Source organism: Panthera tigris, chromosome F3 (genome assembly GCF_018350195.1).
Source record: "Panthera tigris isolate Pti1 chromosome F3, P.tigris_Pti1_mat1.1, whole genome shotgun sequence".
Taxonomy (NCBI): domain Eukaryota; kingdom Metazoa; phylum Chordata; class Mammalia; order Carnivora; family Felidae; genus Panthera; species Panthera tigris.
In genome coordinates this window covers 18,196,717-18,211,994 of record NC_056678.1, presented here as the reverse complement: position 1 = coordinate 18,211,994, position 15,278 = coordinate 18,196,717, and the positions used below count along the sequence as shown (strand labels likewise).

At 36.5% G+C, this 15,278-nt stretch overlaps 1 protein-coding gene across 9 annotated transcripts in view; it reads left to right on the top strand.

Moving 5' to 3' along the window:
• COP1 (COP1 E3 ubiquitin ligase) overlaps positions 1-15,278 on the top strand; it is a 256,822-nt gene that overhangs the window by 81,008 nt on the left and 160,536 nt on the right. For all 9 annotated transcript variants that reach the window (XR_006214220.1, XM_042976914.1, XM_042976913.1 and 6 more), the window contains one exon: positions 8,586-8,643. Coding sequence is in view for 8 of the 9 variants with exons in the window: in XM_042976914.1 (XP_042832848.1) it covers positions 8,586-8,643 (58 nt within the window). In the remaining variant the exon portion in view is untranslated. The remainder of the gene's footprint in view (positions 1-8,585; positions 8,644-15,278) is intronic.

Sequence of the window (15,278 nt, the reverse complement as noted above, 5' to 3'; positions counted from 1 at the left end):
GCATGTAAGTTGGTTTAGATCCAACTCTTTTGCATGGACTTCCATAATTTTTTTTTTTTTTTGTGTGTGTGTGTGATTTAAGAATCGAATTTAACTCCCCAAACAAGATGTTAAAATATCTTTGCTTATACCTGTTCCTTTTGCCTAGAAACTTCGGGTTCCTCTCTTAAATAGCTCCTCTTTTCCAACCCCTCCTCCCCAAGAATCCAACCAAGGGTGAACTCTTATCTTTTCTTTTTTGATATACTATTTCCCTAAAGACTGACAGGGGAGAAAGGAAGGAAGAAATAGAATTAAACACTTCAGAAAAACCCATTTCTGTTTACTTTATTCTTGCTTCTGTGCTATGTGTACTAGTTTTTCTGTTTCCCATGCTGTGTTGTAATTTTGTGATTATTGAGTTTTTCTTATACTTCTTTATTTTTATATGAGCACTTATACATAATAGGATGTAAACTATGTTTTTGAATAAATATGTATTTAACCTAGGATGTTATTTAATTTTCATTAGTTTGTGAGATTTTGATTGAAGCATGAGGTTTAGTGTACTTAATAAGTAAACTAACATAATCTTCAAAAAAACCCCCAAAGCTATCAGCCAAGCTTCATTAGGGTGGGTTTGGGGAGGGGGATGAATGTGTGATCTTTCTTTGATAAATAGGTTATGGTTTTTAAAAAAATAGTTTTAAGCCTTCATCCATTACAAATTTCTCTTACTAGAATTAGTTTAAGCTTAAGATTGCTGTTCTCAGGGCCTTTTCAATTCTGCTTTAGATTGTGAGGAAGAAAGTCTCCACAGTTCCCAGTGAACTATAGTTTACACTTATTGTTACATATCTGTGTGTGTCAAATTATGAGTGAACTAGAGAATGATAGGCAAGCGCAGTCTCTCTTACCTGTTGCCAAATGGGATTGGTCCTTTTATCTGATAGTATCATTGTGAGTGAATATATCGTAATCCATTTTTATAGAGGATTATTAATCTAGGAGGCATTTTTAACTTTTTAGCTCAAACTTTACTAAAATGAAACGTTTCTGTTAAGATTTTCTTGTCAGTGACAGTGATGATTTTTATTTGTTTATCCTTTATTTCTGAGAGAGCACAGGCATGGTGGGATGGGCACAGAGAGGGGGACAGAGGATTTGAAGCGGGTTCCGCGCTGATAGCGGTGAGCCCATTGTGGTGCTGGAACTCACAAACCATGAGATCATGACCTGAGCCAAAGTTGGATGCTCAATTGACTGAGCCACCCAGGCATCCTGATGGTGATGATCCTTAGATTAAAACATTCTTAGACCAACAAAATCTAGTATCTAAAATTTAGATTTTAAGTCCTCTCTGAAACCATTACCAGTAATTTTGCTTGTAAATTTTTACAAATTTCTTTTTTCACGTAGAAATTCTAGAATTCTACGATTTCTACATAGAAATTCTAGAATTCTACAATTTCTACCGTAGAAAAAATTGTCTCACAATCGGTTTGTTGTCTTTAAGCAAGTATTTCAGAATTGTCAATTATTAGTTTCTTACCTCTGTGTTCTCAGAACTTCAGATAACTTTGTTTGAACATGATGTATTAGTTGAAGCTTCTCTGTTTGCTTAGGGTAGATATGCTGTAATACGATCCAGAGAGTTATTGAAGTTAAATTTGCCAAATGACTTTTGCTTTCTTATGATAAAATAGTAAATATAATATAAATATTTACAGTAAATAAAATTTTTCTGGCCTAGATTCTCCAATCTTTAAAATGCCTTACCCATAAGAGACTTCCTATTGATCACAAGTTTAATTCATTTTTTTAAAAAGACACATTTATAAGTTTAAAATTTGAATTGTTTCTTAAGATTTTCTGTGTATAAAAGAGGGAGGTTTATAAATAAAATAGAGATAAGACCTTTATACCTTTCATTTAACTTCTTTTATCAGATATTTTTGAGACTTACCTTTTATTTGTGTTTCCATCGTTTTTGACAAAGGTCCAGATGAATCAAAACGTAGGTATAATAGGAAGGAAAAGCAAGGGGTCACTTTATCAATGTAGAATTATTTATTATTAAGAATATATATGTAGGGTAATGAATTTCTATGTTTTATATTTTGTATATACCTGGTGAATTTGTATATTTTATAATTTGATCGAGTAAACTAATGAAACTAAAGGAATATGATGTTTCATAATGGCTCTGGACTAGATTAAGAAATTCTTCTTTAGGGGGCCCCTGGATGGCTTAGTCGGTTAAGCATCTAACTCTGGATTTTGGCTCAGGTCATGATCTCACAGTTCGTGAATTCGAGCCCCACAGCCATCTCTGCACTGCCGGAGTGGAGCCTGCTTGGAATTCCTCTTTCCTCCTCTCCCTCCTTGCTCCTCCTCCTTCTCTCAAAATAAACTTAAAAAAAAAATAATTTCTTTAGCTCCCCTGCATCAGTGAGAGATTATATTTACCTTTAGTCATTAAAAAAAATGTGAAGGTGGTGGTGGTGGGTGGTGGTTTGAGATGGCTCTTTGGTTTAGTAGATGAAAATGGACCCACATTTCTTATTCTTGCGTGTCAGGTCTTTGGCTGGATTATGACTAGGGCTGTGTTAATGGATCCTTCTTCACATACTGATGCTTAAGTTCTTGGTACTTTTTGGTAATTATCATTGGTTCAATTGCTTTATTTTACTTGGGGAGATAACTTGTTTAAAAAATAGAAATTGAAATGCTTTTATGGTCAAGGCTAACTCTGATCCTTAGAGTTTTGTCTCTATTATATATTTGAAAAATTTTCCCTACATAAACCTACAGTTTTTATTTAGCCTTTATTTCCTTTATCCAGAAGGGGAATTGTAACAATATAGGAAATTCTCCACACATTTGTCTGTATCTCGAAGGTTAGGTGGATTTTAAGAAATCTCTGCTGTACCTGCATTGAGCACTTTTGAACATAAATGATGGTGTGGCTGTTTTTTAGTGAAGTTTCTATATGGTGTGGGATAAATAGTAAAACCAGTTGATTGTTTTATTGTTATGAGTAGTGAGGAGTTACTTGCCTTACACTGATGCTATACTATGCAAAGGAGTTGAAATTGAAGTCCTAGGAGATGAGGGACATTAAAGAATCTTACAGAATTTTCAACTTGATTTAAAACAAAAAGAAAGACAAAACACAGAAAACAAACTTCCTTGACAATAATGTAGCGGGTACTCTTCATACATCTGCCATTTCTCATTAAATTGATAGGTAATAGAGAAGTAGCAAGTTATGAAGACCTTTTCTGAAACTGTGCACTTTCTTTATTTAGAATGTTTGAAGAATTTATTCTTCAGTCACTCAGGCAGTTTTGGAGGCCATATGACACACACATAAAACTCTGCTTTAGTCCCTAGGGGTATAGTTGTGACTAAAACAGACCCTAGAACTCTGCTCTGATGGTTACATAGCTTTAGGATGAAAAATAAGTTGTGCTGACACATTAATTATTCTGTTTAAAATATGTAAATAAGACTTTTCGATTCCAAGATTTAAAATAACCAAAATGCTTTTAACTCTAAAACTTTAGTAATTACATTTGATTTGTTGGCTTTTCAAGATTAAAAAAAACACCTTTGAGTTCTTATTACTAAACTGTAATTTGTCACCACTTGATGAAGATATTAACAGTCCATTCCAACTCTGAAATGTAAGGTGTGGCTACACCAAATTTCAGTGTGTGTAAACATCCGCCAAGACTCTTATTTGTAATGTAGAGTTTTGAACCCTATCCCCAAATCTGATCATTAGGTCTGAGGTAGATCCCAGAGATTTAAATGCAGGTGTGAGGGGTTCATACTTTAAAAATATGTAAATATTGGTTTAGTAGATAGTGAATATGTCTGTATTACTGATATGTATTTAAATAAATCTTTAAATCAGATAGGGTTTTTTTCATAAGAGAAAGCTCAAATATTCAACACTGAAATGTTATATTCTTAGCTTATTTCATCTTTTGTGGAGGATAAGGCAAAGATTTGTTTTACTCTCAAGTCTGTACAGTTATATATCCTTTTATAATGACTTAAGAACACCTGAAGTCAAAGCAAGACGAAACAAAAAACCCACCTGAAATCGAGTTTCTGGACTTGGAGAGCCAGGAAAATTAAAATTAAATGTTTGGGCAGGAAGCAAATTATTGGTTGATTCCATTCATATACTGTGATTGCATCCTCTTGCTGATGGCTTTTTTGTCCTGTCAGATTAGTCCTAGAGGAAACTTTTCACCCCTTTGATTATTATAGATATACCTTGATTCTGGGAGGTCTGGAATGGGAGAGGCTGGGAAGACTAAAAGAATATATGGTAACCCTGTTTTACATATAAAGATAACTGTATATAAGCATAAAATTTTATGTGCTGTTACCATTTTCCATTTCTGCTGTTTACTGTCTCTCCACTACCCAAGTCCTAGCGTGTTTTTCCTACTCTCCAGATCCTCTACTTTGAATCTATTGTTGCTTTCCTTGCTTTTAAAGCCTTTTCTGAGGTTATTTCAGATAACCGGGTTTTTGTAACACTTAAGACTTGTGGTACCTGTATCATCTGACAATGAAAATTTCTCCTGTGTGAATTATAACTAAATTGTAAACTATTTCCCCTCACTGGAAAATAGTAGTCGAATATAAAGTAGTTAAACACAGCACTTAGCCTAACACACTGGGACTTTCGCTAGTTTTAGTGGCAAATCAGTCTTGTCAGTCTTCTTTTTTTGAGCTTGCTCTTTTGTTTTTGAAATTCTACCAAGCAAGTAGAATTCCAGAGGCAGCAAAGCCCTGTGCTTTCAGATATTTCAGACCTGTGCTTTCAGATATTTTCTATTATACTTGCTTTTTACATCTGTCAACAGTAAGTTTTTCCCTGAGGAAACTCTTCTTACCAAGAAAATTTTAAAATGAATTGCACTTTTGCTTTTGTTTTTTTAACTTTAGGAATAATTATGGAACTACAGACATTTTAAAAGGCAGTATAAGCATTAGGTTCATACAGTCCCCCTATGCACTGTGTAACTACAACACTTCCTAATCAACTACAATTTACAAGGCACAATTAATAAGGATATTGGGGTATTTATTTATTTATTTATGAAGAGAGAGAGAGAGAGAGAGAGAGAGAGAGAGAGCGCGCAGGGGAGGGGCAGAGAGAGGGGGACAGAGGATCCAAAGTGGGCTCTGTGCTGACAGCAGAGAACCTGATGCGGGTCTTGAACCCACAACCATGAGATCATGACCTGAGCCGAAGGCAGACGCTTAACCAGCTGAGCCACCCAGGTGCCCCTGGGAATGTTTTTTTAATTTTAGAGAGAGCACAAGCAGGGAAAGGGAGCAGAGGGAGGGGGAGAGAGAGAGAATCTTAGCAGGCTCCGTGCTTGACAAGAGCCTGACGCAGGACTGGACCCCACTAGCCTGGGATAATGACCTGAGCTGAAATCAAGAGTTGGACGCTCGACTGACTGAGCCACCCAGGCACCTTGAAAATGTTTTTGGAGTTCTGAAATATTCCAGTAACTTCTGTTCTTTGAAGAACAAACTGAATTTCTTTTTTTTTTTTCCTCAGAGGCCATAGATGTGTACTCTGGAACCCAGTAGTTTTATTACTGAGCTAACGTTACATTTCTCAAATAAACCCAAGCTGTATGATGTATAGGTTCCCCAAACTTTTTTGGAAGCCTTTGGAGTCAGAAGTGTTTCAGTATTAAGTATTCTGTCTGTCACCTACCCCCTGCCCCCATATAATTATTACATAATACTAATGGAGGAGTAAGAGGCAGTTCCACATAATCAAGCACATTAATATTTTAGCATTGAAGCATGAATGTTCATGGTGAGTGAAATGAGGTCAGATCTGTTTAGGGAAGGTTTTACCTTCAAATAAGTCACAAAAAGTATTGGATTTATTTGATTTTTAGAGTTTTAGGTTTTAGGAATTTGAGTTTTATATAATCCTTTTGAGCCCAATATTTGTATTTATTTGTTTATTTTGAGAGAGAGAACGGGAAGGCAGAGAGAGGGGGGGAGAGAGAATCCCAAGCAAGCTCCATGCTGTCAGCACAGGACCGACGTGGGGCCTGATCCCATGAACCTTGATGTCAAGAGTTGGGCATTTAACCAACTGAGCCACCCAGGTGCCCCTGTACACACGCACATTTTAAAGAGAAGTATTAAAGAAGTTTCTTTTGCAGATTTGTCTGTTACAGTCCAGTATGTAGCAATGAAGTTTTTCTGGTGAATGAGATCTGTAGAAAATAAATTTCAGACTTTGCAGTCATTATTAATAAAATACCACTTTAAGCTTATAATTTGAAATCTTTTACAAATTTATTTTTATTGAAAATTTTTTAAGTTTATTTTTTTTTGAGAGAGATTGAGAGAGAGAGAGACAGTGTGAATGCGGGAGGGGCAGAGAGAGGGAGAGAATCCCAAGCAGGCTCCATGCTGCCAGCGCAGAGCCCCACATGGGGCTTAAACCCGTGAAACTGTGAAATCATGACCTGAGCCGAAACCAAGAGTTGGACACTTAACCAACTGAGCCACCCAGGCACCCCTACAAATTGATTTTTAAATATATATTTGATGTGTAGTCAAATATAGTTATCTCACTGTACACACTGATATATCAGTATCATTATTCAGGCTTGCAGTCAAAGAAATCTGAATTATAATACCATAAAAAACATCTAGAAATTGTTCTGTTGACGTCTAAATATGCAGCTACATAATTTTGTTAATGTTTATACAAATGCTAAGGGGTTAGATTTCATTAGTAAAAGGAACAGAGAGATTTTGAATACGTGTTTCCTCATGTTTAGCCCTGGATGGAGTACACTAAAAGTAGCAGATGATCTTTTCTTACCAGTGCATGGCTCTATGCAAGGATGGTGATCACTGGTTATATTTCATCAGAAGAAACCCATTACAAGATTGTGTCTTTAATTTGTAGTGTAAGTGCTTTGAAGACCTTCTTATATAATTGAGTCTTCCTTGTAGGAACAGTTAAGGATATGAGGGATTAAGATTGTTTTGTTTTTTTTTTCTTTAAGACTACCGTGAAGACAGTTCCATGCGATTTATTGTATTTTTTTTCAAGTGTGAGACTGTTTGACTAATTTTGTATTAATAGGGGGAAAAATTTATTGAATGTTTATCATTTTTCTGGCTTTATCCTGAGAACATTCGTATTTAAATCTCACACCTCTCTGCAGTCTCCTTATGTTAATAGGTGGAGAAACTAGTGGACAGATAAGGCCTTTCGTAAATTGCCCACAGTCATTTAACAAACCCACTCTCTGCCCTTAAGCATGCCTCTCATTTTGGGGCACCTGGGTGACTCAGTTGGTTGAGCGTCTGACTTCAGCTCAGGTCATGATCTCACGGTTCATGAGTTCGAGCTCTGCATCGCGCTCTGTGCTGACAGCTGAGAGCCTGGAGCCTGCTTCGGATTCTGTGTCTCCCTCTCTCTGCCCCTTCCCTGCACGCACTCTGTCTCTCTCTCAAAAATAAATATTAAAAAATATTAAAGAAAAAAAGAATGCCTCTCATAACTTTTGAGGTCGTTTGAATACTAAAGTAAATAATGATTTTGTGTATTTGTGTAGAGAGACCCGTCTTAAATCACTGCCTTCACTTGCTTAAATTTCATTAGGGTAGGCAAGAATATAAACATTTTTTATAGTAGTATTAGGGAAGAAGAGTTTTTTTTAATGTAAATAACTGGTTGATCATGGTTGATATATGTTTTACCATTTTCAGGTGTTAATGAACACCTATGAACACAGGCTAGTTTATTTAAAGATGAGAAGTATGTAGGAGTGATGACGTGAAAAGACAAATGGTAAGATAGAACTAATACAAAGAAAAAGATAGTTTTAGAGGTTTTTGTAGGATTAGGTAGGAACATGCACAGAGGTTATAACCAAATAAAAAGAACTGATGCAGAAAGCATGATGTTTTGATCGGGGTAGAGAAAACTAGTGTATAGGTTTTGGACTGTGAGAAAAAGAGTATTGGTATTTTACAACTTATTCCATTCCTTTGGTAATTTTCTTTCCTGTAAGATGATTATCCTAACATTTGGGACCTGGATGGGACTCTAGATAATCTAGAGATAGCTCACCCCCCACTCATCTCACTTTGCAGATGAGGAAGCGCATTGGTTATAAAGTATGCGTAGCTCTTCAGGGGCATAACAGGATCTCTTCACTGTAACTTTAATTGCTTGCTTGTGTTCTTTCCCTGATGTTCCATACAACCTATGAACCTATCCGAAAATGAAATGGAAGCAAATACCTTTGGGTATACACCTAATTTGTGATTATTCCTTATTGACATTCTTTCACAGTGTGTTTGTTTAAGTGGTCGGGCCAAGGGGTAAATTGTTTATATTTCCTGATGTTTGGTTTATGGGTTATGCACTTATTTGATATCTAATTAAGTTGTTGGCAATAAATATTTTCTTTCCTTAGAAAGAAGAAATATTGGATTTAGATATGATATATTTTAGATTTACCTTTTCTGTTGCTAGAATAATGTAAACACTGAAATCATATTTTTCTCTCTTCATTTTGCAGTAGTATTATTGATTCCACAGAATTCAACCAACCTCCTGGTTTCAGTGGCAGTTCTCAGGTAAATGATGTATTTAACAGTTTGTTTTAGTGGTACAATGACTATAATCACCTGAGTTGTAAAATCATAGATTAGTTTCCTGGAATGTCCTGACACACACACAGCTGTTTTGAATGCTGGGGCATCGATTAGGATTTGGATGCCTCTGATGCATAAATAGCTGTTTATGTGCTCATCAGTGATGAGTTAAACATTTTTTAAAATTCAGTGATTGTAACATCAGACCTTGAGAGGAGGGAAGTACTGTAAGAGGAAATTATGAATAATCAGCACATTGTTTCTCTCTGGGATAAGATAGTTATATCTGTTGATGAGTTACTCATTATGTTGAAATGTTAAGGCTTTTTGTGGGAAGTGAAGTACATATTTGAGTAAACTGGACTTCAGCTTCACCTCTCTTCTAATTAGTTGTATGATTATTTTGACTTTTATTCTCTCCATCTGTAATTTGGGGATGCTGATATTTGTCAAATCTAATTTTGACAAATCTAATTTTGACAAAAAAGCTTTTTATGTTGAAATAATTTCATACTTGGAGAAAAGTGACCAAAATAATAAAAGGAATTCTTTTGTATCCTTTATCCAGATTATCCAAATGTTAACATTTGATTACATTTCTTTTCTCATTCTCATTCTCTTTTGTTTATGTAAACATAATTTTTTTTCTCTGTGTTGTTTGAGAAAGGTACATTCATAATGATCCTTTACCTCTAAATACTTCAGTGTGTATGTCCTTAAAAACAAGGGTATTGTCTTATGTAATCACAATATAATTTTAAAATACAAAAAGTTAACATAGATATAATGCTATTATCTAATCCCTGTATCTTACTCAAATTTTTCAAATTGTCCTGATAGTATCCTTCATAGGAAAAGGGAAACATTGAGGTGTTTTTAAATGCATGTTCATTTGGGGCACATGGTTGGCTCAGTTGGTTAAGCATCTGACTCTTGGTTTTGGCTCAGGTCATGATTTCATGGTTGGTGAGTTTGAGACCCGCATCGGGCTCTGTGCTGACAGGGCAGAGACTGCTTGCGATTCTCTCTCTCCCTCTTTCTCTGCCCCTCCCCCACACTCTCGCGCGTGCTCTCTCTCTCAAAAATAAATAAACTTACATAAAATTATAAATGCATGTTCATTTGTATATTCACTTTATGTATAGCGTGGTTTTTTTTTTTTTTTTTTTTTTTTTAAATCAAAGTGGAAAAAAAATTCTTTTGGATCATGCCGCTTTTGTTTGTGTTTTCCTTTTCCCACTACTTAGATAACCACCTCTTTCATGGTTAGTTGGTGTAACTACTTTACACGTCCTGTGTTCTCTTCATATGCATGCATGTATTTGGCCTGTTCTTTTATTTTTTTTGAATAGTAAGTTCATAGATTGTTTTGCATCTATTCTTTTTTTTAAAGTTTATTTTAAGAGAGAGAGCACATGATCAGGGGAGGGGAGAGAGAGAGGGAGGGAGAAGAGAGAATCCCAAGTAGGTTCTACACTGTTCAGCGCAGGGCTTGATCCCACGAACTGTGAGATCAGGACCTGAGCTGAAATCAAGAGTCAGGCTCTTAACCTACTGAGCCACCCAGGTGCCCTGGTTTGTGTCTATTTCTCCCTCCCTCCCTCCCTCCCTCCCTTTCTTCCTTTTAATTCTTTAAAAAATGTCTGTTTATTTTTGAGTGACAGAGAGAGACAGAGCACGAGTGGGGAGAGGCAGAGAGGGAGACACAGAATCCGAAGCAGGCTCCAGGCTCTGAGCTGTCAGCACAGAGCCTGATGTGGGGCTAGAACCCATGAACCATGAGATTATGACCTGAGCCAAAATCAGCTGCTTAACCGACTGAGCCACCCAGGTGCCCCTGCATTTGTTACTGAACAGCCATGAAAACACTAGATCTGGTTATTTTTATAAGATATAATGGGATATATCAGGAGATATTTTAAAGTATTAAGTTGAAATATACCTTAAAAACTTGAGAGGGAACAGCAGTCTCTGAATCTGGAAACAGGCTTTGCATTCACAGTGAATCTTTATGTTTTCCTTTTGAGTATAATCTCACAAAACATCAACCTGAGATATATCCACTCTGTGATTGTGATGAAAGAAAAAAGATTACTTCATAAACTAAGCACATGCAAAAACAAAGTCACTGTATAAGCCACAAGAAATACCAAAGACACCTCTGTTCCAGCTAATTTGAGCAATTTCTGTTGGTTTACTAATTACAATTTTAGTTTTACTGTGGCCTTCTGTTCTTCTAGGTAAGATTTATTAAGATGGTCAGTCACAGGGGTGCCTGAGTGGCTCAGTTGGTTAAGCATCTGACTTCAGCTCAGATCATGATCTCACGGTGTGAGTTGGAGCCCCGCATCGGGCTCTGTGATGACAGCTCAGAGCCTGGAGCCTGTTTCAGATTCTGTGTCTCCCTCTCTCTGCCCCTCCCTTGTTCATGCTCTGTCTCTGTCTCAAAAATAAACATTAAAAAAAAAAAAAAAAAAAAAAGACGGTCAGTCACAGATTTATTCCCACTTTTGACAGTATTCAATCCAGAGCCCTTCCCCAAACACTTGACATGAGCCTGTATTGTAAGTTGTTCCTTACCCATAATGTGCTGTATTCTTAGTCGTAGTGAGTAATGAATAAAACTTGTTTAACTAAAGGTGTGTGTTTCTATTAGTCTTTGGCTGCTGAGTATTAACAGTCTCTTCATAGAGGAACAAGAAAAGGTTTGCTAGTATTGCCATTTACATAATATTTATTTAGAATTTCTAGCAGTGAGCTAGAAAGAATAGAAGTTGAATCTGGGTGGAAAAGAAAAGCAGTCAGAATAGTGTTTTGTTTTATTTTTTTAATTTTTAGAGCAGCACTTTCCTCATGTAATAAAGGAAACCTCTGGTTTGAGATAGTACACTGAGCCAGTCAACCAACATGTTAATATGTCTCTAACCTTCACTCACAAGAAATCCCATTGACCTATGACTATCCTCACCCTGCAGACTTATAAGGAATTTATAGAGGATTAACAAAACCACTTAGGAAGCCTGCCTAACATGAGTCACAATGTGCAGAATAAAAGTGTGCCTAAGGATGACAAAGGCTGGGTCTCCCAGAAGACTCCAGCCTTAGCCGCTGCTGGAGGATGGGGAAGTGTTGAGGAGGAATCCTACTAGTGTTTGTGGGATAGAATGGATTGGACATATTGTGCTGAAGGTCTACCCTTCATTTCTAGCTATACTCTTCAGAAGAGACAGACCTAAAGCAAATTGACACAAAATGGATTGAAAGTAGAGGAATAGTTGAGGATAAGCCTGGCAAATGTAAGAATTCTAAAGAATATAGCGAAACTAAAACTAAAGCCACCACAAGTGAAAGAGAAGTGTATACTGGAAGAGGACTCAGGGAAGGAAGCATGAAAGATACAATTTTTCACCCAAGTAAAAGGTATAGTTCCCCAAAGTCGTAGTAATTTGTGTGACATACTATAAGCATTGGAGTTTATATAAAGCAAAAATCGTTACAATTTTTTGAAAATTGATTAAAATTTAAACACAGTGGGAGATTTTGAAGTATACCTAAAGAATTCATTAAAGCAGTAATATTAGTCATTATGTAACACTTACTTTGTACTTAACTGTTCATGGACATTAAAGTGCTTTACATGTATTAACCACTTAAATTTTCAGAACTTAACCTGTGTGATAAGTATTATTACTATAATTTTTATTGAGGAGGAAACTGGGGCACAGGGAGGTTAAGGAGGTTGCCCAGGACAATATAACTAGTAAGAGATTTTAACCTAGGCATTAGGCTTCAGAGCCTGTGATTTTAAAACTCATTTATTCAACCAGCAGTTTTTTTGTTTTTTGTTTTTGTTGTTTGCAGTACCTGCTATTTACTAGGCACTGATTACAGGCTCTGGGGATACATTATTGAACAAACATAACACCAAGATCCCTGCTGTAACCAGGCTTCCAATCTAGTTGGAGAGATAGTAATAGTAATAAAAGTAAGACTGCCTTTTTTTTTTTTATATATTTATTTAATGTCTATTTATTTTGAGAGACACAGAGTACGGGAGGGGGTGGGGCAGAGAAAGAGGGAGACACAGAATCCGAAGCAGGCTCCAGGCTCCGAGCTGTCAGCACGGAGCCTGATGCGGGGCTCGAACTCATGAACCATGAGATCATGCCCTGAGCTGAAGTTGGCCGCTTAACCAACTGGGCTACCCAGGCGCCCCAGAAGTAGACTACCTTTAAACAAAGTGGAGGTGCAGGAGCAAGCCCGTGTGAGTATCTCTGGGATTCCCAAGTTCTAGGCAAAGGCTTAACAAGTAAATGAGCCCTAAAGTAGGAGCATGCCTGACATAGTTTAGATTTCCCTTGTAGCTGAAGAGGAGTAGTCAAGGGGGAGAAAAGTAGAAATGAGATAAAACTTAACAGAGGCCACTTGGTGCATGACTTTCTTAGGCCATTATAAAGACTCGGGACTTTTTTTTTGTTTTTTGTTTTTTTTTGAGTGAGATCAACTTAAGCTTGGTTTAATAGGTACTTGTTTCACTTTATACTTTGCATCAGAGGGTATATATACATTATTGATAGTGGTCTCAGACCATTTAGAAAAATGGATTGATTCTAAAACAAGATAAATTGTGTCATCTGTATTCTCTGAATCAGAACCCCAAGTAAAGAAATTATGTAGACATAATCAGGAAGAGAGTAAACTAAACTCCTCTGAATACCTTTGTGTCCAAGAGTAGTTCCAGATGCTGCTACAAGCAATCCAAAAAGTAATGGTAGTGAAAACACTACATATCAAAATTTATGAAATGTGGTCAGAATTGTCCTCAAGAATTTGTGTCATTAAATGGATTCACTTTTAGATGAGAATGAAAACTGATGAACTAGACATTCAGCTCGAAGCTGGGAAAATCTTAAGGTGGTGACTGTAGAGGGACAAATAAAGAGCTCATACAAAATGTTTCAATGTGTAATTGAAATTGATTTATAACATGTAGTAGATTAATTCAGTCAGTGCTTATACATACTAGTAAAAATGAGTGTTAAAAAAAATTTTTTTTTTAATGTTCATTTATTTTTGAGAGAGTGCGTTGAGCAGGAGAGGGGCAGAGAGAGGGAGACACAGAATCCGAAACAGGCTCTCTGCTCTGACGCTCTGAGCTGTCCGTACAGAGTCTGACGAGGGGCTTAAACTACCGAACTGTCAGATCATGACCTGAGCCGAAGTTGGATGTTTAATCAGCTGAGCCACATGGTGTCCCAGTCAAAAATGAGTCTTAAGGAAATGCAGATTTTTCAAGAAAAGTTAAAAATATTGAAAAAGATTAAAGCAATTGTAGAACAATTTGAATAGACCAGTTGCCATAACTGTTATTTAATGTGATTCTCCAGAATATTTTTTAAGAGTGCAGAGAGTGTGAACAACTGACTTTAAAGTATATTAGGATGAGTGATTTGGGGGTGTAATAATCACAAGGGCATTTACCCAATAAGTTGTTAAAATGTATTCTAAGACTGCTGTAATGAAAAGAACACAATGAAATTTAAAATACAACTAAAAGGTAATTAGGAATTTCTCTGTGCTTATGCAGATGAGGGAAAGTGGGGATTAAGTAAATGGTGTTGTGATAGCCAGGAAGTCATTTGTGGAAAATCACTTGTAGTGAGAGTCTAGATCAGCTAAATAATGATATAAATAATAATAGGACTATAGAAATGGAGAAAGAAGCCAGTATGATGCATAAACAAATTGAATAATAAACAAAAATTTAAAAAACTGGGAAAGGTATTATAGGTATGATGGATAATTGGTTTATTGCTTCAAAATAAAGCTTTTCTACTCATTTCATCTTTTTGATAAAAGCTACAAACCTGGTAAAAGAAAATGGTAAAAAAAAAAAAGTGAAATTTGAATTTCACATAATGAAATAATATTTACCTTCCCAAATAAAGCAAAATATGAAGTAATAGAAGGGTTCCAAAGGAGTCTCCTAACAGATGTGGCTCAGCGTTTTTTTGTTTTTTGTTTTTAGTTTATTTATTTATTTTTGAGAGGAGAGAGTGAGAGTGGTAGAGGGGCAGGCTCGTTTCCATGTTATTTTGACCATTATATCTCCTCCTCCATTTTTCCATTATATCTCCTCCTCCTGGGTCTCCTCCTCTTTCTTCTTTCTTCTTTCTTCTTTGAGAGCGAGCACAAACGGGGGGGGGGGGGTGTTGGTGGAGAGAGAGAGGGGGACAGAGGATGAGAAACAGGCTCCATGCTGACAGCAGATAGCCCAGTGTGGGGCTCCAACTCAGAGACTGTGAGATTCTGACCTGACCTGAAATCATGAGTTGATTGAGTGGATATAAATGTGGTAAAATTTAATTATTTTGTAGTTTAGTAAATGTGGCCATTTTCATTTAGAGGTAGTCTAGATAAACATAAGTGATGAACATTTCCTTTTGATTTTTAGCCATATTTATATCCTGCCTGAAATCATGAGTGACCCCAGGTCCAGTCTTTATCCTTCCACACGGGGTCACACAGGAACTGCTTTGTCTCCAGCTTTAGAACCAGTACTGGCTTGTGTCTCAAGCACCCGAGTAACAGGAAATCCAGACTTGGCTTGTGGTCAG